Source organism: Vespula pensylvanica, chromosome 1, assembly GCF_014466175.1.
Source record: "Vespula pensylvanica isolate Volc-1 chromosome 1, ASM1446617v1, whole genome shotgun sequence".
Lineage (NCBI taxonomy): Eukaryota > Metazoa > Arthropoda > Insecta > Hymenoptera > Vespidae > Vespula > Vespula pensylvanica.
In genome coordinates this window covers 3,202,308-3,224,519 of record NC_057685.1, presented here as the reverse complement: position 1 = coordinate 3,224,519, position 22,212 = coordinate 3,202,308, and the positions used below count along the sequence as shown (strand labels likewise).

Below are 22,212 nucleotides of genomic sequence, written 5' to 3'. Positions count from 1 at the left end.
TCACCCTTTTTCACACTATCCTCTCCCAATTTCTTTCTCGTTTCGGTCTCTCTTCAATACCGTACGTGAGTTCCTATTTTCTTTTACCCTTCGACACTAGCACATACGATCGCTCATAAACGCGATAACTGTGACGCGAAACTGTGAGAACACGGAAACGACGAGGCAGCCGGATATGGAGTCTGACTAGGATGTAGTCACCTGATCGCGACGCGTAAAGGGGCCCCGTAGAAAAGCTCGACGGTCTCCTCCTCCTCCTCGAGGGCATTCCAGCGCAAGCAGGGTGGACCGCGACAACGGAAGCGACGACGGAAGCAGCGCCATCCGGCGATCAAGACGCGAACCGTTCGACCGACATGGCCGCCGCTTTCGGCCAACCCTCGCGTCAATAACGAGAGGGGGCACCTACCACATCCACCACCACCACCACTACTACTGCTACCACCTCTTTCTCTTCCTCCTTTTGCTGCTTCGACACGCGTCCGACCAAGCAGCACTTTCTATACTTTTCTATCATCCACCGTGCCGCGATCGCGCGCCTTCGAGGAACCTTCATCCTCTTGCGACGCGATCGCGACTCGAACCTTTCGATAATTCCTTCTTCTTTCCTCTCTGTCTATCTATCTATCTATCTATCTATCTATCTATCTATCTATTCGTCTCTCTCTCTCTCTCTCTATCCTTCTTCACTTTACTCCCTGCCGCCCTCTCTAGTCCGTCGCTTTTCTTCCCTTTTTTTCTACGCTTTTCGATGAAGCGCCCACCGAGATAGAACGAGCGGCTGCGCGATTCGAACTGAGCGCATCCCCGCATGAGGAGCGCGAAGCGATGCCGAAGATGCTCGATTTGCGCCGGAAATAAACGAGCTTTAGCTTCTGCAAGCGCCACACCATCTCTCGGCACGATAGTAAGTTCCAACGAGCTTCGTGTACGCCTCGTACGTGCTAGGAGTAGTCTCGAGGATGTGGTCCGACGGAAGACCGAACGTTCGCTAATACTGCAGAGTGGAAATTGTTTGGAAACTTTGATTTTTGTTTTCTTTTTTTCTTACTTCTTATTCCTCTTCTTTATTTAATGCATCATTGTACAGTATGTATTCTATCGTTATATTGATTGAACCAAAGATGTTGTAGAAAATTGATGGATTTCAATAAAGTTAATTATATCTACTAGTAATTATTATTGTAACGTTGAAAATTCCAATCCACGTCAATGTTTTCCTCTTCCTCGTCCATTGCGATCTCAGGAATCTCTTCGATCTTTTTGCTCTAAAACGTAATTATCGTTTTTAATCGTCTGGTAAAATAAATCTAGCATAATCGTAGATTTCTTTGTACCGGTTGTATCATCAAGCATCTTAAACGATATAATTCTTCTTCTAATTCTAAAAATCGTCTATTGTCTTCTAGATTTTTTTTGTAATTAAGTAACCAAAAGCCTAGGTAGCCCACCGGATCGTAAGGCTTTTTTGCTACGATTTCTTTGAATGCCATTCTCAAAGGTATCTTCATATATTTTCTCAACCATTTTCCATCATAGGATAGGTTTAAGTCTTCCGTTAGCGAGCTAGGGCAACTTGGTAGGTCTTTTTCTTCTTCTTCTTCTTCTTCTTCTTCTTCTTCTTCTTCTTCCGTTCTCTTCATTTCTTCGTCGGTACTTGCTTCGTCGTAAAGATCCCATCTCCTATCTTCATCCGATATTACATCACTTCGGTCTTTTATACTCTTGCGAATTTTCGTCTGAAAAGATTACACGGGCATTACATGCGCCAAGTTTTATGTCATTTCTTCTAGCTATTTGTAGTCGTACGATCTACGGTTCTCTTTTATAACATATACTTTTTTACTTTCTCTCCGACTTTTTTTTTCTGACGGAAGAGGTCTTGTTGCTTTTCGAGGAACTAACGTAAAAAAAAAATAAATCAACCTAAGATAAACTTGTAGGATATCGATCCTTATATATTTTCGACGTTCGAACTCACTTAACATATCTCGAAAGGATTCCGAAATTATCGATTGATCCTTAGGTACTAACATTAACGATGACATCAATAATTCCATTAGAGTTTCTTTGCTAGAAATGATATATAAATGTTAAAGAAGGATACGTCGAGTCGCATGATTTTTTTTCTAAAGACTCTTAAAGTAAAATTTGTATTATCTGTTAGACCTTATATCACCACTAACGCGTGCACGCCTATCACCAAATTTTTCAACAACAACCGACATGGGATCACGAACACGTAACTCCGGAAGCGGAACCTTCTCTTTCTCCATTTTCTTCTTGCGTGTCGCCATATTATATTAAAATATATTAAAATTTTTTCTTGTGTCACTATCTTCTTCGTCATTAACTAACAAACATATTAAACGTTAGACCTTTATGTTGATTACACGTCAACGCGTTACAGCAATGGAGGAAAAATAATTGAAAGACGAAGATCGTTACAACTAAAATATTTACTTATTGTAAATATAAACGGTGGCATAAATATTCCAAAGTAGTATTCCAATTTATTGAAAGAAGAAATTTTATGCTATCGGATGATAACGAAAATAAATATTCATTAGAATTGTAAAACCACATTAAACAATATGCTATTTCCATCGTTCTAATCAGAGTAATAAAGTCATAACGACCATAGCAGCAGCTTGACATCTTGAACGTAACGTTCGATATCACGCATCGGCGATTAAACCCGCCATATTTTCACGATAAATTTCCACAATAATCGTCAACCATCTCTATACGTAAGAGATTACGCGTAGCTAATGTTGTCCAAAACTTTGATTTACAAAAAAGGAGGGAGCGAGAGAGCAAGAGAGAGAGAGAGAGAGAGAGAGAGAGAGAGAGAGAAAATAAAAAGAACAAAAAGGAAACAATGATAAAGTTTAAATTACCTGACGACGTCGTGGAAAATATGTTCAGATAACGTGTTTTATAGATCGCGCAATCTGAGATGCAAACATGCGAGACGTTCATGAATAATCAAATCGTGTCTTGACGACAGTAAATATGTCATCATCTTATCGAAAAGTAAATGCATCACGTCTTGTCTCCTGTTGTCTTCCTCGTGTGGAGGAGGATCCGTGTTCTAGGGTATAGGGAGACAGTCTAAAAGTCATTGACGGTACACGCAACACGTGTTTTTACAACCCTGTACGCCCAACGAGAGGTCCGACGACCAAAGTATGTCCGACTCTAAGGATCCTGAGAAACAAGAACGACGAATAACAGTATGGCCACAGTGGTTAGCTGCATGCGCTGGTAAATATTTTTTATTCGAAAATATCCATTGATCAATGACTATTTCTCATCATCGACAGTTAGCTTGGCTCCGCTCGTGAGTGGCCTCGCAAACGGTTGGTCATCGCCATATTTGGCCCAATTGACATCAACGACAGCCGACATACCTATTACAGTGACGGATTACGAAGCATCCTGGATAGCGTCTCTGTTAAATCTAGGAAGATTTTTCGGAGCTCTGATCGGTTCGATAATTCAAGGTAAAAAGATATGTGTTACTTTGAAATTGGAAAAAGGATTTGTTGAGACAACTTTGTTGAAGAAAACTTGAAGTTTCTTCGATAGCCAAAAATTTCTATAGAAACTTATTCGTCGAGGAAGCAGAGGCAGTCTGTAAAGTATAATCGTAATCGTTTTAATCAGTTGACTCAACCGATCCTTTATTCCAGCGTACAAACAGACAGTGACCGATCGGCGAACACAACAGTTTGAACACGACCCTGTGAGAGCAATAAGCGACCTAAGAACAAGCCAGCCACGACTCAGCAATTATCGAAATGTACGATGTAAGTGGCGGTATGTAAAACGAAGAGATCTAAAGTCGAGTTTGCTCTTTGGTTGGAACGTAAAGCGAAAGCAAAGGAAAAAGAAACAAAAAAAAAAAAAAAAGAAAAGAATGAGAAGAAAAAAACATCGATCGAACATCAGAATCGATTATCCTGATGATACGACAGGAAGAGTGTTCTGAGTTGTGGTGATCTTGTTCTCAGGATGACATATCTGTAATGCGTATGTCACGACACGATCTTCAGAGTATGTTGGACGAAAGAAACAGCTTGTCATCGGTGGTCTACCATTGGCCTTGAGCTGGGTATTCAGTATATGTGCAACGTCAGTTACGTGGCTCTACATATCGAGATTCTGTTCTGGAATTGGATCGGGCATGGTCTGGCTATCCCTCGCTTTGTACTTGGGAGAGATCGCTGATCCGAAAATACGTGGGGCTTTGGTAATGTCTCGTATTATCATATTTAATTCTTAGAAAACGTTCGATTCATTTTCATACATCGTAATAGCATTCGATCGAACTATATACAAAGGATATCGTTCTGTTATTGATTTTTACGTTGTTTGAGTTAACATGAAAATTCATATACATGTATCGGCATACCTAAATATCGACCGATACCTACTATACGTAATTTCTTGAGAAAGTAAGATACCCTAAAGCTATTCAACTTAGTCTTTCCACAAAAGAGAAGATCTTAACCGAGGTCGCGCCTTTAGATATCCATGAACATAAATGCAGCGTCCGTGGGTATGTTCTTGGGCAACGTGATGGGTCCTTATCTGTCCATGGAGATGTTCGGTTACGTGAGCCTCGTACCGAATATCCTCTTCATGGCCCTCGTATCCCTGATACCCGAATCACCGTACCATTACATCCTCCTCGGAGATATCGACAAAGCAGAGGCATCTTTGAAGTGGTTCCGACGAGAAGCTGACGTGAAGGCTGAGATGCGAGAGCTTCAGGATTTCGTCGATGGTGCTGAAAGTAGTATTATAATGAAGCTCAAAGCATTCATACGTCCAGGTGTGTATATATATCTTAGTATAAATACGAAGAATTTTTATATCCATAAAAAATATATATATATATATGCACATATCAATCCAAGGATAGGGTTACAAACGAATAATTCTTATAACCGTTTGATCGTAGATAACTTGAAAAACGCCATGATCATGTTTGGTCTGAATGTGATAGTGCACGCAAGTGGATACGCCATCATTAACGCATACGCCGAGATAATCGTAATTAAATCTGGCATAAATCTTACGCCTAGCGTGGTCGTCATGATCTTGGGATTCGCTACTATTGTAGCTGGAGCTAGTGCGATTATTGTTGTGGACAGATTTGGCAGAAGGTCTCTGTTAATGATATCAAGTCTCGGTGTAACCATTTCTCTCGGATTACTGGGTCTACATTTCCACCTCTTGTCGACTGGCATCGAATCGCAAATCCTCGAGTGGCTACCACTCACTTCCATGCTGTGTTACAATATTTTCTTAGCTTGCGGCTTCGTGCCTGTGCCAGGTGCACTTTTAGGAGAAATGTTCCCAGCAGATTTGAAAACATTAGCTTCTCTTCTATTAGGATGTGGAAATGCTTTGTTATCCTTCATTGCAACGAAAACTTTTCAACCGTTTCTTGACTTAACCGGAGAGAAAGTCGTTTTCTGGACGTTCGCTCTTATTGTCGTGACCTGTATCCCTTATGTTTACTACTTTATACCAGAAACAAAAGGAAAGAGCCTTCTTGAAATTCAAAAGTCCGTCAAAAAATAAAACATCAAAGCGTTCCTTTTCAACATAATTGACCTCAAATTCTACGAAAAGATTCGTTTAAAAAAAAAAATATATATATATATATATATACACATATGTACATTACTGAAGTAGACAATACACGTTTCCATAATTATTAATGATTAATTTAAGAATTTAGTATTAAGAATTACAATATTATAATTTATAATATAATGTGATATTTTACTTAGAAACTAAAGACTGTCGTAACACTGATCGTAGATAATAATTATAACGATAATATTAATTGTAAGAAATAAATATAACGATAATGATATTTAATATTATGACCGAACATAATTGTATTATTTATCATTTATAATTATTCCAAATCTTCCTCGTTCCGTAGTTCCTCAACGAAAAAATATAAATCTCAATCCGAACGTCATTATCAATTTTAGTAACATCTGGTTTTCTCTGGTTATCTTCATCAACATCAAAATGAAAAGAACGTAAATTTCATTTACGTCTTTTGAAGTCTTTCTACGATAGCTCCCGTCGACAATGAGAGTCGACATTAGTCATACCACAAACGAACGATCGCTTATCACGAAAACTCTTTTGCCTGAGAAATGTTATCATCTAGAATTTTTATATTATACTCAGGTAACGTTATATGAAAATTTTTTTTTTCTTTCTTCTTTCTTCTTCCTCTTTTTCTTTTTCTGTTTTTTTTTTTTTTTTTTTTTTTTTTTTCTTGAAACCAATTCCATACCTTTGTTGTGAGACGTCTCGGATTACTTTTAACATGATTCCATATCCTCCAGTTTCTCTTACTTTTAGTCACGATATGTTGTCACGATCATATGACGAAGTATAGCACAAAGACGGTATAATTCAAGCACGAGATAAAAAGAAAGGAAGATAGAAATAGAGAGAAAGAGAGAGAGAGAGAGAGAGAGAGAGAGAGAGAGAGAGAGAATACATTATTCCCTTTATATTCTTTCTGGAGTCTTTCGTTAAATATTAATGAAGTACAAGTCGAATGGCTGATAACAGTATCGGTACTCTATATCTTATGTTTCTTCACATCAGCTCGTTTAACGAGAAAGATAGAGAGAAAGAGAGAGAGAGAGAGAGAGAGAGAGAGAGAGAGAGAGAGAGAGAGAGAGAGAGAGAGAACGAAGGGAATAAACAAGTGGTCGAACAGAGTGGAATCATTAATATTGCAAAGTAACACCGATTGATAGGGGAAAGCACAAAAGCCAGCGGTTCGTTTGTGTATGTTCGCTACCTCTGAGATATCCTGTCATTTTCTTCTCAACTCTTTTAGAGATTCACGGTACTGATTACACGCTAGTTTCTCTGTCATCAGTAAGACCACCATCGTTCGTGTGTTTCGATAAAGACTGACATAAATTGGAAAAGCAAAAGGAAAAAAGAAAAAAATATAATATACATATATATATATATATATATATATATATATATATTAAAATCAATATATATATGTATATATATATTAAAATATCTATAAATAAAAATTTAAAAGATCGTAATGAAAAGGCAAACGTTCGAACATAATACGATCGATTATTATATATTTCCCAATAAGATTTTATGCAATATCGTTGGAATATGGCCGATCGAGGGGAAAAAAAATATCATGATGAAAAAGTCCTTCGCTTATTTTCGCGTGTTCTTTGCTTTGACAGCTGTCAGCAGTGTTCTCGTGCCAGAGATTTTAGCGATAATAATGAATTGGGGAGATATCGAAGTATTGACAGGTAAGTTCGACTTCCACTTTTTGAACGAGTTAACTTAAAACGATTTGAAAGTAAATCAATTAATATGCATACACACACACACACACACACACACGTACATTGGAATAATAATTTCCTACTTTATTAGGCGTAGGTTGCGTATCTACGACCGTCGGTCAGCTTCTCTTCAAAATGATTTACTTATTACTCAGAAGAAAAATATCGTTAAAGTTATACGAAGATATAAGGAAATGTTGGTACATGTCCAATGATACGAACGATAGAAAATGCTACGAGTATCTAGCTGGCAAAGCTAGGACATTAACATTGTGCTTCTTTTTTTGTGGTTTATGCAACGTTATCACATTCACGATCACCGCTGTGATAATCACGATTAAAAAGGGTCGCTCGAAAGGCAACCAAACCGAAATGAATTATCATATGCCGTTCGAAGTCTGGTAATAAGAATAATTTTGATTGATTTATAAAAAAAAACAAAAAAAGAAAAAAAAAAAAAAAAGAAATTGTCATCGTTATTATTATTAATATTGTTGACTATATTTGTTAATATGTAGATATATGATGTAATATTTTCAAATCAGGTATGGACCAAACGCTTTACAGTCTCCTAGCTTTGAGATCGCCTTTCTATGTCAGATTCTGGCATCAGTTATCTGTTGTGCCGGAATTACCGGTTTGGACGCCACTATGATGACCTTGATACTACATATATGTGGTCAATTCAAATTAATTCAAGCATGGTTCCGCAGTATTGGAAGGAATGTCGGTCAAGCTTTGATAAAGGACAATGCGATTTCCGTGAAGCTAAAATGTCAGATAGAGAAAAGCATTGAGCATCACCGACGAATGATAATGTAAAGAGAAATATGAATGTTTGTATATACACATACATACATACATACATACATACATACACACACTTACACATATGCATATGTAGTGTAACGAATATATTTACGCTTTACGTTCGAAAAGTATAAAAAAAAAAAAAAAAAAAAAAAAAAAAAAAAAAAGAATTTTTTTAACAAATTCAAAAAAAAAAAAAAAACGTTTTCGATTACGTTTATTATCTTTCTGTTCGCAGTGTAGTTAAAGAAGCAAACGATTTAATAAGTCCCATAATATTTATACAACTTTTGACGAGCGGATTAGAAATTTGTTTGAGCGGTTATGCCGTGATCTACGGTTCATCTGGAATAGATTTAATAAAATTCATTTCTTATTTATCCTCGATGATGGTACAATTGTTAATTTGGTGCTGGCCCGCAGAATTACTCATTCAAGAGAGCATCAAAATAGCAGATTCGATTTATTTCGATATACCTTGGTACAACTTACCAACGAGCTACCGGAAGGACCTCTGCCTGGTGATTATAAGAGCACAAGAGTATTGTTCCATAAAAGCGGCAATATTCAAAGTTCTATCCCTTCAAACTCTTACTAAGGTATTTACTTACATTTTTTATTTTATCCTATTTTTTCTTTCCTCTTTTTTTTTTCTTCGTTTCCTCTTCGATGTCTTTTTCTTTTTGTTTCTTTTTCCTCTTTTAAATAAATACAAAATATTCCGTCAGAAATATTTATGCAGGTTTTTCTAGGTCTTCAATACGGCAGCTTCTTACTTCACACTTTTGAAAGAAATGTAATTGAAATAAATACATTATTCATTTAATCTTTAGAAATAAAAGAAAATTGTTTGTTATAGTTATGTAATTATTATTGTCCCTTGGTATCGATTTTGAAGACATTTGAAATATGAATATTCTCTCTTATGTTATTCGAAGTGGATCGTGTCAGGAGAAAAGTCTCGTTGTACGTAACCTAACAAAAGTTTGCTGTATCTTTCGGTCCCGTATACTATATCGTAATATATACATGTCGTCGATTAATGAAATTTTACGACGTGTGATTAGTTACAGAACATTGAATAATATCTTGCATCGTATGTATAGTTTTATTTCGATATTATGATATATCAATGTAAAGAAAAAAAAAAAAAAAAAAAAAGAAAGAGAGAAAAAATGTTTTGCGAGGTATCGAACTTACAATTAAAATAGAAAATTGTTCGAGATCTCTTTTAAAATTTACCGCTACAATAGAATCTACTTAATCGTAGATATTTGTAAAATTATCTTGATGTATTCTCGATTTTTTTTGACTTAATAGTGGTACCACTGACGTTTGACGTTTATCTCTCTTTTATCCAACTTCAAATATATTTTTGTATCGAATATAGAAAATCTGATCTTAAATTCGTGTAAACGATTAGTTGACATTCTTAACTGAATTATTTTCTAATAGAGTATACGAAACGAAGAATTATCGATAATAGAACATTTTGTTCTATATATAACGATTCTTCGATGAAACGAACGAAAAGGATTAATTCTGTTGATAATAAAATTAATCATAATGAAAATGATGTTTGTGAAACAGCTATGGTTACAAAAACAGAACAGGTAGTTTTCTGTTAATTTTAATTAATACGATTGATATTATTTTCGATTATTCATTTATAATTTCTCATAATAATTCTTAGAATCTGGTCGAAGTACTTCAGCAAAAGGATAAGGAGATTAAAAAATCTAGAATAAATTTGAAAGTATTACGAAATGGAAATGATAAATCTTTAGACACTATTAAATTAGAGGATTTTGAGGGTAACCAAATGTAAACATCAAATATTTTAACTTTTCTTTTATACTCGTAAAAAATCTTTATAGGAAAAAAAGAAATCATAGAAATACCTCATACGGATAAAAATGTTACGAGGAAAAAAATAAGAGCGGTAGTGGATCTGAAAATGATGAAAGAAGAATTAAAACAATTAGAGGATCCACCTGTTACACCTTGGGAAAAAGAAATATGTTCGTCTAGGCTTCCATTCGAATTTTATAATACACCTTGTGAACAACTTGCTCAACATCTTTTAGGTAATTAATGTAGTTTATAAAAGCACATTTTTAGAATATATATTATTTTTGTATAATAATAGGGAAAGTACTTGTACGTCGCTTAGAAAATGGAACGATATTAAAAGGTAGAATTGTAGAAACTGAAGGTTATTTAGGTGCCGTCGATAAAGCTTCTCATTCTTATCAAAATAAAGTGACACCTCGCAACATACCAATGTATATGTCACCCGGCACAATTTATATATATATGACTTATGGCATGTACCATTGCTTCAACATATCGAGTCAAGGTGAGTTAGTAATTATGAATATAAATTATTATTGTGAAAAACTATATTAAATAAATATTTAGAATCCGATGCTTATGTATTAATCAAAGCTGTGGAACCTTTACTTGGTCTTGACTATATGGAATTGCTCAGAAATATGTTTGTTAAAGAAAACAAAAAGGAAAAAGAAATTCAAAAAAATCCTAAACGATTTAAAACGGCTGATCTTTGCAATAGCTCGTATAAAATTTGTACCGCATTTGTTATTGATGAAGATGAATTTGATCAAAAGTATATTTATAATTGTAATAATTTATGGATCGAACGTGATTCGTTTGCAAAATCTACTACTATTGTAACAGTACCACCCGTACATGTTGAAAGTTTGCCAGACAAGCAGCCAATTAAATTATCTCGTTATTATATATTAGGAAATCCTAGTGTTAGCGAATATAATAGAGACCACGAAACTAATACGTATACCATATAATTATTGATGATATTTTCGATATTCCACCAAAAAAAAAACATGTTGGTAAGATTTTAGGTGATGGCAGTGCAGTGCTGATAAGAGCTCTTGATCCTTTAGAAGGCATTGAGTACATGACTAATCAGCGAATCTTAAAAAAAAAATCAAATATATCCAAAGGAATTATTAAAGACTTCAAAGTACACGAATTGTGTAATGGGCCTTCAAAACTTTGTATGTCTTTCCAGTTGCATAAAAGTCATAATAAATATTCGCTGTGTACATGGAAAGGTCTTTGGATAGAAGATGATTCATTTCAAGAAGAAATCAAAATTGTTAAGTGTGCAAGAATTGGTATTGATAGTTGTGGTCCTGAATGGTCCAGCAAACCCTTACGTTATTATATTTATGGAAATAAATCTGTTAGTAAACGTGATAAAAAAGCAGAAGTATATATAACAAATACTTAGAAAACTAATTAATAATATATGAAAAATACGAAATTAATATTACTTAAAGATTATTCTCGCTTGCATGTTTTTGATGTTAAAAATTGTAGTGTCTGCATTAAGTACAGAAGAAGACTTTTATATATTTATACAATTTATTCCTGGGCAAAAAAAAATTTATGCAGAATACAAATAAATTGCAAATCTGGTTTAAAAACATGTACTATTTCATTACTTTTCTCTTATAAATATATCTTTTTTATAAATAAAATGCTTTAAAAATATTTACCTATTTCAATGTACAAATTACGAAGATAATAATATTTAAATAAGGCGCGTATCACCTTTATATATTTTACTAGACATATTATTACCTCTATTGCATTTATGCCCATTCTCTCATTACTCTTTCATAATCTTCTTCTTCTATAAATGGCTTATCAATTGATCTGCAATATAACATTTTTAGCAATTCACTGCATCCTAACTAAAAAAATAAACAAACAATAGTAAATATTCTATAATTGACAAACTTACTCTATCATAAGTTCTCCGCAGTATAAACATTCTGAAGCTACCAATTCGTCTATATCAGCTTTAATTTGATCTTTAATCGATAGAGATACCAATCCAATTGATGTTGTATCTTCGGATCTATTTGAAATAGCTGTAAGTTGACGTTGAAGATCAGCAAGTTTTGTTCGTTGATCCATTGATAACATAGGTGTTAATGCAGCAACAAGACAATCGCTGTGAAATCTATGTCCACAAGGAAATACATAGAAAGGCCTTAATAAAAGTTGAATATCACAAGAATTGCATGTATCTCTTGCATCTACAAAAGTGCACCTATAAAATTAGTCGCAACTGTAATATTTTGTATGTTCTCTTATATATTATATTGATATGTAAAACGAAACGTACCTGGTTCTAAAAGCTTGTATATCCTTTCTAATAACTTCAGCTGCTTTTGTTGCCTCTTCCATTTCTTCTTTCAGATCTTGAATATGCCGATTATAATCCTATTTGCACGATAATAGAAAACAAAAAAGAAAAATGTACGTGTTTACCAATTACAATTCTATTCATTAAAGTTTTTACCTGTAGGGATTTACAAATGGCATCTTTAAAATGATCTATTGTAACAAAATCTGAAAAGAATGGTAAAATATCTTCTATCCTAACTAAATCACATTGTTGTAAAAATTCCATTACTTGTTGTATATCATTCTTCTCACGCACTACGTGTTCAGCTGAAAAAAAAAACAACAACAACAACAAAAGAATAAAAAAAAAAACATTGATTTAAAATACAATGCAATAACAAATTAAAAACAATTTATATATTACCTATTTTTAACCATAATTTTTTACGTAAAGTATCATCACGTTCAGAGGGCATAGCCGCAATTTGTTTAGCGAGATCAACTTTAATTGTTAATGCCAAATCTACTGCTGTTGTCCACAAACCAAGCAAGGCTGATAATTGTACACATGCTTCTGTTAAACCAACCTCCTGACACAATCTTAAGGCATAATGTACATCATAATGTACCATACTTATATATTGACCTTGGAAAAAAATATAATTGTATTGAGAAAACAAAGTATGAAAGATAAATAAAATTTATACGTGATGTAAAATATACCTTGTGAGCTGATATAATGCATAACTTCTTCTTTTTTATAACGAGCATATAGTGAAAGTAAAAAATTATGAATCGCTTGTTCCTGGCAACTTTGTTTGTATATGCAAAATTCTAAATATCTGATAATTTCTTTAGCCTAGATACAATGTAAGAAAAAAATATTGATATTGATATAACATACAAGCCTCTTCCTGCTATAGAATATAACTTAGATATTTTTAAAGCATCTTACGTGTTTTTCATCACTGTTACAAGATACTAAAGCTGGAAGCAATTTTGATGGCTTCAATAAAGATCCTTGCGAAATTAGAGCAGTCACAGTAGGACGTGGCAATTCTTGAAGCAAAGTGCCAGAGAATTGATAAAATAAATCTTTGTTCGTTTGACTTTTTAATACTTCAAGGGCTTCTAAATAATTATTTTTATATAAATGTTGTCTTATTACTTCTTCGTGATTACTATGCATTATCGTTAAACGCATAAGATTTTCTTTATCCCCATGACTTGACATTAACTCATAAATTGTTTTACGATTTCTCTTTATACAATCCTGTAATAGAAATAACAGATTAAGTATTTTTTATAGAAAAACAATATACATAATATATATATATATATATAAAGAAGAAAACGTACTTCAACTTTTTGCATAGCTAAAAAACTATCAAATTGTTTTTGCAATGCTATATACTGTGGATTATGAGTATATGAGCTATCATTGCTTCTTACTTCTCCCATTTGACTCATAAATAATTCTATTACCCATACAACAATCATAGTTATTTGAGTCTTATCTTGAGGTTTCAAACCACCGAGTTTCTAAAATATTATGAAAAATAAATTATTAATAAATATAATATAATATAATATAATATAATATAATATAATATAATATAATATAACAATAATTAAAACAAACAAACAAAAAGAAATAAGATGAAATTTATTATTACCTTTTTCAAAAATATTTTCAAAGCTTCTATCTGCCATTCCTGAAGAAATTTCAATGAAATTTCTTCAAAAGATGAATGAGTATCTGCATATGTTAAAGCACTTTCCTCGTATCTAAAAACAAGATGATAACATTACTATACGTATATTAATAAATGAATAGTTCAAGAAAAGTTTAAATCAACTTACTGTTCATTTTTAAATAGCATTTCAGCTTGTTTGACAAGTACTTGATCAATGTATGCAGGATTATCTTTGCAATATTGTTTAGCAAGCTCGAATTCTCCTTTGTCTAAATAAACCTATGAAAAATATGATCGCTATATAGATACGATCGAAAGATATGTATGTATATATGATGTTTAATTATTATTTATTAATAAAGAAAGACTTATACCTGCCAAACATTTCTGTCTTCCTTCGTCACTTTGTATTTGAAGACTGCTCTTTCACTGTAAGCCCAGATACTGCGGTTTATCGGATCTTTCACAATATTGAGTAACTTTTCAACTGTCTGCATTGAAAAATACATTATTAAAATAAAAAATAATATTAAATAATACTTAATAAATTAATCATATATATATATATATATATACATCGTTATATATATCTTCAAAAATAAGGTCTTGATTTAATAGTGATATGCCTTTCACACGATCCGGATAAAGTAATAAAGCATGAAATTCCGTTAACACGAAGGAAAGTGGTGCAGTATTAGTATGAGATTTGCTGTTTCCCATTAGACTGGCTTCTGGACATATTATCATCTGTTGCTTTATCAATGCATTTTTTGGATCAGATAAGTTTGGGTCTATCTAGTATAGAAAAAACAAAATAATATGTTTTATTATTTTTTATATTATACAATTTATCAATTTGTAACGTTAAGTACTTACATGTGCATACAATATACCTGTCTCAGTCAACCAACCAAATGATTTTGGTAATACACCAAGTGATGGATAATAAAATTGTAATTTCGAGTAAGTTAAAGAACTTATTACTTCCACAAAACTTTCTATATAATCAAAAAGTGATTATTAATAAATAATTTTAAATAGATACGCATAAAAAAATGTCAATATCTACTTACCTTGTACATTTAAATATTTATTAAATACTTGCTGTAATAAGGGCTTTTCATCAGGATTTTGTACTGATCCAATGTATTGATAAATACGCATAATAGTAGTTACAATAATCATATATTTATCAGAGTTAGGTATCTTATGGAATTCTAAGCCAGTAATTGGAGGTTTACTATTCTTTCCTATATCAAATACCTGAAGAAATAAAAGTTTAATATTAAAATGACATGTTATTTTTTCTATCAATATCAAATATAATTATTATAGCTTTGATGAATGAACACATCATGTACATGCTTAAATAAGGCATTTCCAACTTACCAATCCTTCTACCTCCTTAGCACCATAAAGAGGTAAATAGTTAGGAAGCTTTGGAAATAATGAATTATGGAATAAAAAAGCTAATGCACTATAATGTTATGTTAATCTAATGTAATGCTAATGATAGTAAAAAAAAAGTAAATAAAATTTTTCCAAGTTACCTGCCGCCAATACTGCTCCAAGCTTGTGTTAAATATTTTATCTCCATCGCTAATTTCTGTTTCAAAAATTAAACCTTTTGAAGTACCCACAAGAATAGGTCCTGTTACGGTTTCCGAAATATTTGAAAAGTTCCATCCTACCGCGGTAATTTCATGACCTTTAAACTTCCCAGCCTAAAAATAAATTGTTGAAAACGTTATGTTTTATATTAAATTATCAATATATAATGATGTAATTTATTTTGATCCGATCGTACTTGTTTTAATTTGGTTGTTTTTCTATGTAAATATAATAATTCCGGTGGAGGATTATCTCCATTTTTTGGAGTCAATGTTATTAACAAATGATAACCTAAAGGATCCAAAAATAGATTTGACATCTTCATGCCTACTGCATATTTTGAAATGTCAATTTCTATAATAGAAAACAATTTTTTAGAAGTTTTGAAAATAAAGTTATATAATTATATATACATATATATATATATATATATATATATATATATATATATTCTTATAAATATAATATAATACCCTCTACTTTATCAGGTTGTTTCATATCGATACGAAGAAGAACATTATTAGCCATAGCTATTATAATTAAATTACTACTGACTACTAGGTGAATAATTTTATCAGAGGGCGAAAAGATGATTTTCTGTTTTGTGAATATTGGACCGTCATCTTGTAACTTCATTTGGATAAAGCCAGCTGTGCTCTGTAAATATTATTTATAGATATGAGAATACATTAAGTTTAGATAATTAAATAAATGCAACTTACAATATCTGTTCGAATAGGTGGAGGAACTACTTGTTTAGATCTTTGAGATGCTTGTTCATACTGATCAAACATCGAAGTCATTTTGCTAAATAATAAGTAGCACTAAATAATAAAATTAATATATTGTGTTATGTAGGTTTATCACTCATTCATTGATCACACACAGTTATACTATTATGAACTAATTGTCTCTCATAACAGTTATGAACTATATAAATTTATATTAAAGCACAATTATAATTTTTCTTTGACTTTATTTATTATTGTAATATATAAAATTGCACTATCCATCGTGATGTATAAAATTGTATTATTTGAATGATTGAGAAGAATATATAAACGATGAAGTTAAAAATTGGTAATATTAACACGTACTATGTTCATCATACGGTTGGTAACAATGATTAAAGGGCCCTCCTCTTCTTATCTATAGATACTTTTCTATCTTAGTTATCTGATCTTCAAACGTAAACGCGTGTGAAAAATAGTCTACGGTTTAGTCTTGCAACGTGTTTGCTGAATTTCGTCTTTTCTGTAAAAACTATAAAATAAAATATATAAAAATGTCGGATATAAATATGACGGAAAGTGAAGATGATCCGGTGGTTAAGGAGGTAAATTCAATAGTTTCTCTTTATAAATAATAATTAAATGCCCTATCAAACGTTTATTATATTGAGGTTACACGTTTATAACAACAAAATTGGTTTCTTTTAATAATAATAATAATAATAATAAAAAAAAAAAAAAAAAGAAAAAAAAATATTTTCAAACGCAAATTTCTTATATTACAGTGAAGTATAAAAAAAATAATGTCGTGAATTAAAAAACGATTAACCTGAAAATATCGTATTCTTCTTTTCATATTTACTTCATATTTATTCAAGAGTTCACAACTTAATTATATATTGATTATTTTAGATTCCAGTATTTTTATCCAAAACTCTTGAGAATAAATTATTTATTTTCCAATATCCTATTCGACCTGCTCGAGATGGATACGACAATGCAACATTTTTGAAAACTTCAATAAAACCGGAAAATCAAGAGGTCAGAATTGAAGTAGCTGTTGATACATTCAGTCTTAACTATGATAAAATGAAAGGAAGACAAATTGCCATTAATGCAGATGGTAATTCTAAAACTGAACAAGAAGATGATGAAAAAGTATTTGATAGGTATGTATAAAATTTATGATATTATGAAAAAGAAATAGAAACATAATATAACTTGGATTATATATATGGAATTGGATAGATTGATAAATATATTTGATTTATAATATATTTGAATAGTTTTACTTTTTGGTCTTGAATAAGTAATTACTTTTAGCGATCTAATGGATAAAACAGTCTTGCATTCTTCTCGTGCATTACCAGAATGTACGAATTATGCAGCTGCAGTTTATCAAGACGGTGAATTACATATCACTCCACTAAAAGGTATCATACAATTAAGGCCACAATTTAATTATCTTGATAAAAGCGATAAACGTGCTAGAGAGGAAGCTAAAACTATAGGTGAAGGTACATACAAATATTTTATTTTTCTTATTCATTCAATGTATATATATATATATATATATATGTGTATTATTTAATAGAATATTTATATTGTATATATTATTAATATAGATGTTGAGGAAGAAGATGAAGGACCTAAACAAGTGAATGTGACTTTTGATAGACAAACACCAGATTTCCTTAAAAAAATGCAAGAACAATCTTTTCAACATTTTTCCAAAAAAAGTTCAGAAGAAAAGTGGATACATACGAACTATGCTCCAGTCAATAGTACACAAGCTGAAGTTAATATAATTATCGATTATTTTTTCAAACTTATGTAACATTAAACATTTACAATTTCTAAATTTTTTTTTTTTTTACAGCTGACACGTTTGGAAATGTTTTGTTCATCTACTGAAGAAAGTATAAATGCATTAAATTTAACAAATAAACAGTATTTAGAATTGTTAGCACCACCTATTAGTCAAGAACAGTATTCAAAGAGTGAAACTCTAAGTCATACCACATCCCTTAATTATATTAGGACATTACCACTTCTTGATCAAGTCAGGATTCTTATGAAAGATGGTATGTAAAAAAAAAAAAAAAGAACATAATTCTGTATAATCCAATGAATTTTTAATAATTATCTCAATGAATTACTATTTCCAGCAAAGGTGATATCCTTTACTCAGCTACGATTAATTTTATCATCAGAGCACGATACTGCAGCCGTATTGAAATATTTGCAGCAAGTAGCAGTTTTAGTGCAAGGGAACTGGGTTGTAAATAGTGAACTTATTTATATTAAAGATAGCGTATCGTCTCAAAATGGTATACCAGCAGAACTCATGTGCAGAGCTAGAGATTATATCGTAAGTATCACAGAAATTAATTATTCCAAGAGAATGTATACAGAAAATATTTCTTAAACCTATATAATATCTAAATAATATAAATATATATATATATATATATTCTAGTTATTATCATTTACTGAACAACAATTCCTTGATCGGAGAGCCATATCTACCGTTATCAAACTTCCTTCGGAGGAAATAAAAGAGATATTTACAAATTTAGCAATACATATACCAAAAAAAGGATGGCAATTAATCGTACCACCAAATAAAGATTTTGCCGAAAAGTATAAATTTTTCATTTCAAAAGTATATTTGTTCAAAATTTCAATAGAATTATATCATATTATTATTCGTACGTAGGTATCCGGAAATAGCGCAAAGACAAGAGATGTTTTGGGAGGCCAAACGAAAATATTTACGCGAGACGTTAGAACCACAAAATCAAGTACCACAACGTCAAAGGAGAAGATCGAATAGAGAATCTATTGGTTCTGAGAACGAAGAAAGAAATGTAGGTCGAGGTAAAAAATTGAGGGATTCATCGATTTCGGACGATAGTGCATCAGAAACGGTTAAACATAAGAAAACGAGTCGATCTAGAAAAGTTTCTGAAACAACATGACCAAAAGCATCGAATGATTAGGACATATATAAATCTATAATAGCGTTTATAGGCACTGTTATTATATCCAAAATAATGAATTATCTCATCTGTACAATTATAGTGAAGTGTTTGTTTAATACACTGCCGTAAAATAACCGTCTTCGTGGTGTAGTGATTGTTAACATCGTTGCTTCTCACCAGGAGACTCACCATCTGGGTTCAATTCATGGCACTGTCCCTTGAGATTTTTTTCAGGAGACAGTGAGTTTGTAATCGAGACTGATATAGCCTCGTGAGGATAATTAATTGGGAAACTATTTGATACAAGAGGTAACGATCCGATCTTGAAAACCAAATAACATGCTGAACACGCTTTTCTCCAGAACTGCAGGCCCTTGGGACCGGCTAGCAATCATTTCGTAGGCCTAAGTCCCAGTGCAAACTGTCGTGCCAGGAAAAAGAAAAACCTGCCGTACGGTAAATACATTAAGAAAAATATTAAAATGACATAGTAAAACAAATGGTGTGAAGTAACATTTTTATCGTCACGTATATACAATATAATAATAACAATTTGATTACATTCGAAGAAATGATTTATCGTTCGTAAACATAGCGTTTTTATTCTAGTAAAAATATTTTTTAAGAACGAATGATTTATTTATTAATCGTTGATTATATGTGATTATAATTTGTTAAACATTTATATTAAGTTTTACTTTATATTGTAAACATTTTCCTTGAATGTAATTGTAATTAAGCATATATATGAGATTAATAACTAATAATAAGAAATATTATCATTCGATATTTTTCTATATAATGCAATTCTTTTTGTATGGCTATATAAACATGTTTAGTAAAAATCTTATGGATAAGAAAATTAAGAATTAATTAATGTACATATAACTCTAAATCTATACGAATTTAATTATTACTTAAGAGATACAGAAAAAAAAATATATATATATATATATATATGTGTGTATTCTTTTTTATTTTTTAACGTTGTTTACTTCTGACTGATTTTTCATTATATTACATAATTAAGTTTTACATATAAAAAATCTAACAACAATAAAAAATAATGGGATATGTATAAAAAGAACTTATCACAAGTTTAAGGATGCTATTCTTAAAATACATATACACACATATGTATCTATTACTGTGTATATAATTAACGATGTACATACATATATATATATATATATATATATGTGTGATTATATTATAATTTATCTGCATTATGGTCTCTTTTTATATTTACAAAATATGTTTTATTTATTATGGAAAATGCATAAACATATAAAACAGAAAAAGGGAAGAAAATGTGAAAATATTACTTTACTTCAAATCCACATGGACAGGTTTCTCTTTGCTATCCACGAAACTCGTATTTATATTTTTATAATCGCTTGGAATTTTTTTATGTTTATATTATGTATATTCCAATAATCGTTCGTTATAGCCATAAGAAAAGAAAAAAGAAAACAACATTGTATACACGTACGTTCACCGCAAACTCCGGAGAGAGAATTTTCTCCTTTACGATTAGCAAGGCATTTCCTGTAGAGTTACGTTTGCCATTACCAGCAACGTAAATGGATAGGCAGTAAGCGAGATATCTCATTATATACCAGGTGTGGTACTGTTTAGATGTAAAGCGATCTGTAATATACTATAAAGTTTAAACAAATTTAATTTACAAAAGAAAAATCATTGGTATCTTATATTACAATAATATCTGTTTTAATTTGTTAAAATCGTATGTATATACTTATTTCTGTTTTTGCAAATTTTTATGTAAAATATAACAATTTTTTTTTTTTTATACAAACGTACTCTATCAACAATTAATCTTGTAGATTGTATTTACGTAATCATATATATATATATATACACTTATAGATATAATTATATATATTATACATGCCATGTATATAAAAAGACATGTACTCGTAAGTAAAACAAGGAAATCGATATATACACATATTTATATTTACATTTATAACAACATTATCGATATTATCGAAGTTACAGAAGAGAAATTATTTAATCGTACTATGCAACAACGATTATATAATACTGACATGTTTTGCATATACTAATGAGTTCGTAGTAACCAGAAAATATGACTTTTTCCGCGTAACAAGTTCGTCAGAAAAAGAAATCATTGAACTTATAGCATCGTGTTCGTAAATTAAAACGTGTAAATCAAATCGTAACGGTTCTGTTAAAAGTTAAATTCATTATTTATATATTTATTACGTAGTTAGAACGTTATATTAAAATATTAGCGTAGAGAAGATTGCGAAAAAAGGGTGATGAGATTAACGAATGACAAATGACAAGGTTTCAAGATAATTGTTACGTTTAAAAAATGGCGGTATTATGAAGTTACCTTTTGGTATGTCACGTGATCGCGAAAGAACAGTAACTAACTGCAATAGTCGTTGAAGGTCTCACAAATAAGATCAGTAGAGGTCTCTAATGAATTATTATTTTCTCTTTGTAACAACGAAACCATGTAAATTACCATCTGCAAACGAACAACAATATAAAACCGACAAATTTAGATTTAAAAATGATTGTTACGTTCGAAAAATGGCGATATAAAATTAACCATTAATACGTCAAGTGATAAAAAAAAAAAAACAAAATTGAAAATCGTCGTTGATGATCTCACGGATAAGATCGCAATGAGGTTTCTAAAAGTATTATTATTTTCTCTTTGAGCAACAATCAAATATGTAAGTTTTAATCTGCGAACGAAAAAAAAAAAAAAAAATAGAAAAAGAAAAGAAAGGAAAAAACAAAGAGATAAGAAAGAAAGTTA

General features: G+C 31.4%; 6 protein-coding genes across 10 annotated transcripts; 4 read left to right on the top strand and 2 right to left on the bottom strand.

Annotated features, from left to right (window-relative positions):
• Positions 1-6: 6 nt before the first annotated feature.
• LOC122633960 (uncharacterized protein DDB_G0292642-like) lies at positions 7-2,302 on the bottom strand. The gene is made up of 2 exons (XM_043822462.1): positions 1,338-2,302; positions 7-1,268 (listed from the first exon to the last, which is right to left on the bottom strand). The coding sequence occupies exons 1-2, from the start codon at positions 1,641-1,643 to the stop codon at positions 1,170-1,172; spliced, it is 405 nt and encodes a 134-aa protein (XP_043678397.1). The 5' UTR covers positions 1,644-2,302; the 3' UTR covers positions 7-1,169.
• Positions 2,303-3,028: 726 nt separating this feature from the next.
• LOC122633951 (facilitated trehalose transporter Tret1-like) lies at positions 3,029-5,886 on the top strand. The gene is made up of 5 exons (XM_043822451.1): positions 3,029-3,267; positions 3,327-3,506; positions 4,059-4,255; positions 4,534-4,840; positions 4,970-5,886. The coding sequence occupies exons 1-5, from the start codon at positions 3,192-3,194 to the stop codon at positions 5,593-5,595; spliced, it is 1,386 nt and encodes a 461-aa protein (XP_043678386.1). The 5' UTR covers positions 3,029-3,191; the 3' UTR covers positions 5,596-5,886.
• A 1,228-nt stretch (positions 5,887-7,114) lies between these two features.
• On the top strand, positions 7,115-8,989 carry LOC122632405 (odorant receptor 22c-like). Its single transcript, XM_043819149.1, has 5 exons — positions 7,115-7,343; positions 7,471-7,780; positions 7,925-8,197; positions 8,428-8,788; positions 8,942-8,989. The coding sequence occupies exons 1-5, from the start codon at positions 7,115-7,117 to the stop codon at positions 8,987-8,989; spliced, it is 1,221 nt and encodes a 406-aa protein (XP_043675084.1).
• Positions 8,990-9,514: 525 nt separating this feature from the next.
• Positions 9,515-11,505, top strand: LOC122627239 (DNA-3-methyladenine glycosylase-like). 2 transcript variants are annotated; one of them, XM_043808245.1, is made up of 5 exons: positions 9,515-9,802; positions 9,883-10,003; positions 10,067-10,276; positions 10,339-10,548; positions 10,611-11,017. In XM_043808245.1, exons 1-5 carry the CDS (start codon positions 9,707-9,709, stop codon positions 11,015-11,017), a joined length of 1,044 nt encoding a protein of 347 aa, XP_043664180.1. In that variant the 5' UTR covers positions 9,515-9,706. The 2 variants fall into 2 exon arrangements, with proteins under 2 accessions (XP_043664180.1, XP_043664188.1); XM_043808253.1 differs by lacking the exon at positions 10,611-11,017 and adding an exon at positions 11,075-11,505 and having other exon boundaries at positions 9,521-9,802.
• On the bottom strand, positions 11,016-16,778 carry LOC122627215 (vacuolar protein sorting-associated protein 18 homolog). 3 transcript variants are annotated; one of them, XM_043808203.1, is made up of 20 exons: positions 16,402-16,778; positions 16,153-16,336; positions 15,876-16,033; positions 15,619-15,792; positions 15,458-15,505; positions 15,142-15,331; positions 14,945-15,066; positions 14,645-14,863; positions 14,443-14,559; positions 14,235-14,347; positions 14,048-14,159; positions 13,731-13,913; positions 13,327-13,644; positions 13,095-13,230; positions 12,796-13,017; positions 12,547-12,698; positions 12,370-12,467; positions 11,983-12,294; positions 11,820-11,894; positions 11,016-11,147 (listed from the first exon to the last, which is right to left on the bottom strand). In XM_043808203.1, exons 1-19 carry the CDS (start codon positions 16,480-16,482, stop codon positions 11,831-11,833), a joined length of 3,003 nt encoding a protein of 1,000 aa, XP_043664138.1. In that variant the 5' UTR covers positions 16,483-16,778; the 3' UTR covers positions 11,016-11,147; positions 11,820-11,830. The 3 variants fall into 3 exon arrangements, with proteins under 3 accessions (XP_043664138.1, XP_043664128.1, XP_043664147.1); XM_043808193.1 differs by lacking the exon at positions 11,016-11,147 and having other exon boundaries at positions 11,652-11,894; positions 16,402-16,777; XM_043808212.1 differs by lacking the exons at positions 11,016-11,147; positions 15,458-15,505 and having other exon boundaries at positions 11,652-11,894; positions 16,402-16,776.
• Positions 16,779-16,854: 76 nt separating this feature from the next.
• On the top strand, positions 16,855-19,533 carry LOC122627230 (DNA-directed RNA polymerase III subunit RPC5). 2 transcript variants are annotated; one of them, XM_043808231.1, is made up of 8 exons: positions 16,855-17,015; positions 17,323-17,579; positions 17,734-17,921; positions 18,036-18,208; positions 18,290-18,494; positions 18,579-18,781; positions 18,890-19,053; positions 19,130-19,533. In XM_043808231.1, exons 1-8 carry the CDS (start codon positions 16,965-16,967, stop codon positions 19,389-19,391), a joined length of 1,503 nt encoding a protein of 500 aa, XP_043664166.1. In that variant the 5' UTR covers positions 16,855-16,964; the 3' UTR covers positions 19,392-19,533. The 2 variants fall into 2 exon arrangements, with proteins under 2 accessions (XP_043664166.1, XP_043664157.1); XM_043808222.1 differs by having other exon boundaries at positions 17,734-17,927.
• The last annotated feature ends 2,679 nt before the right edge of the window (positions 19,534-22,212 follow it).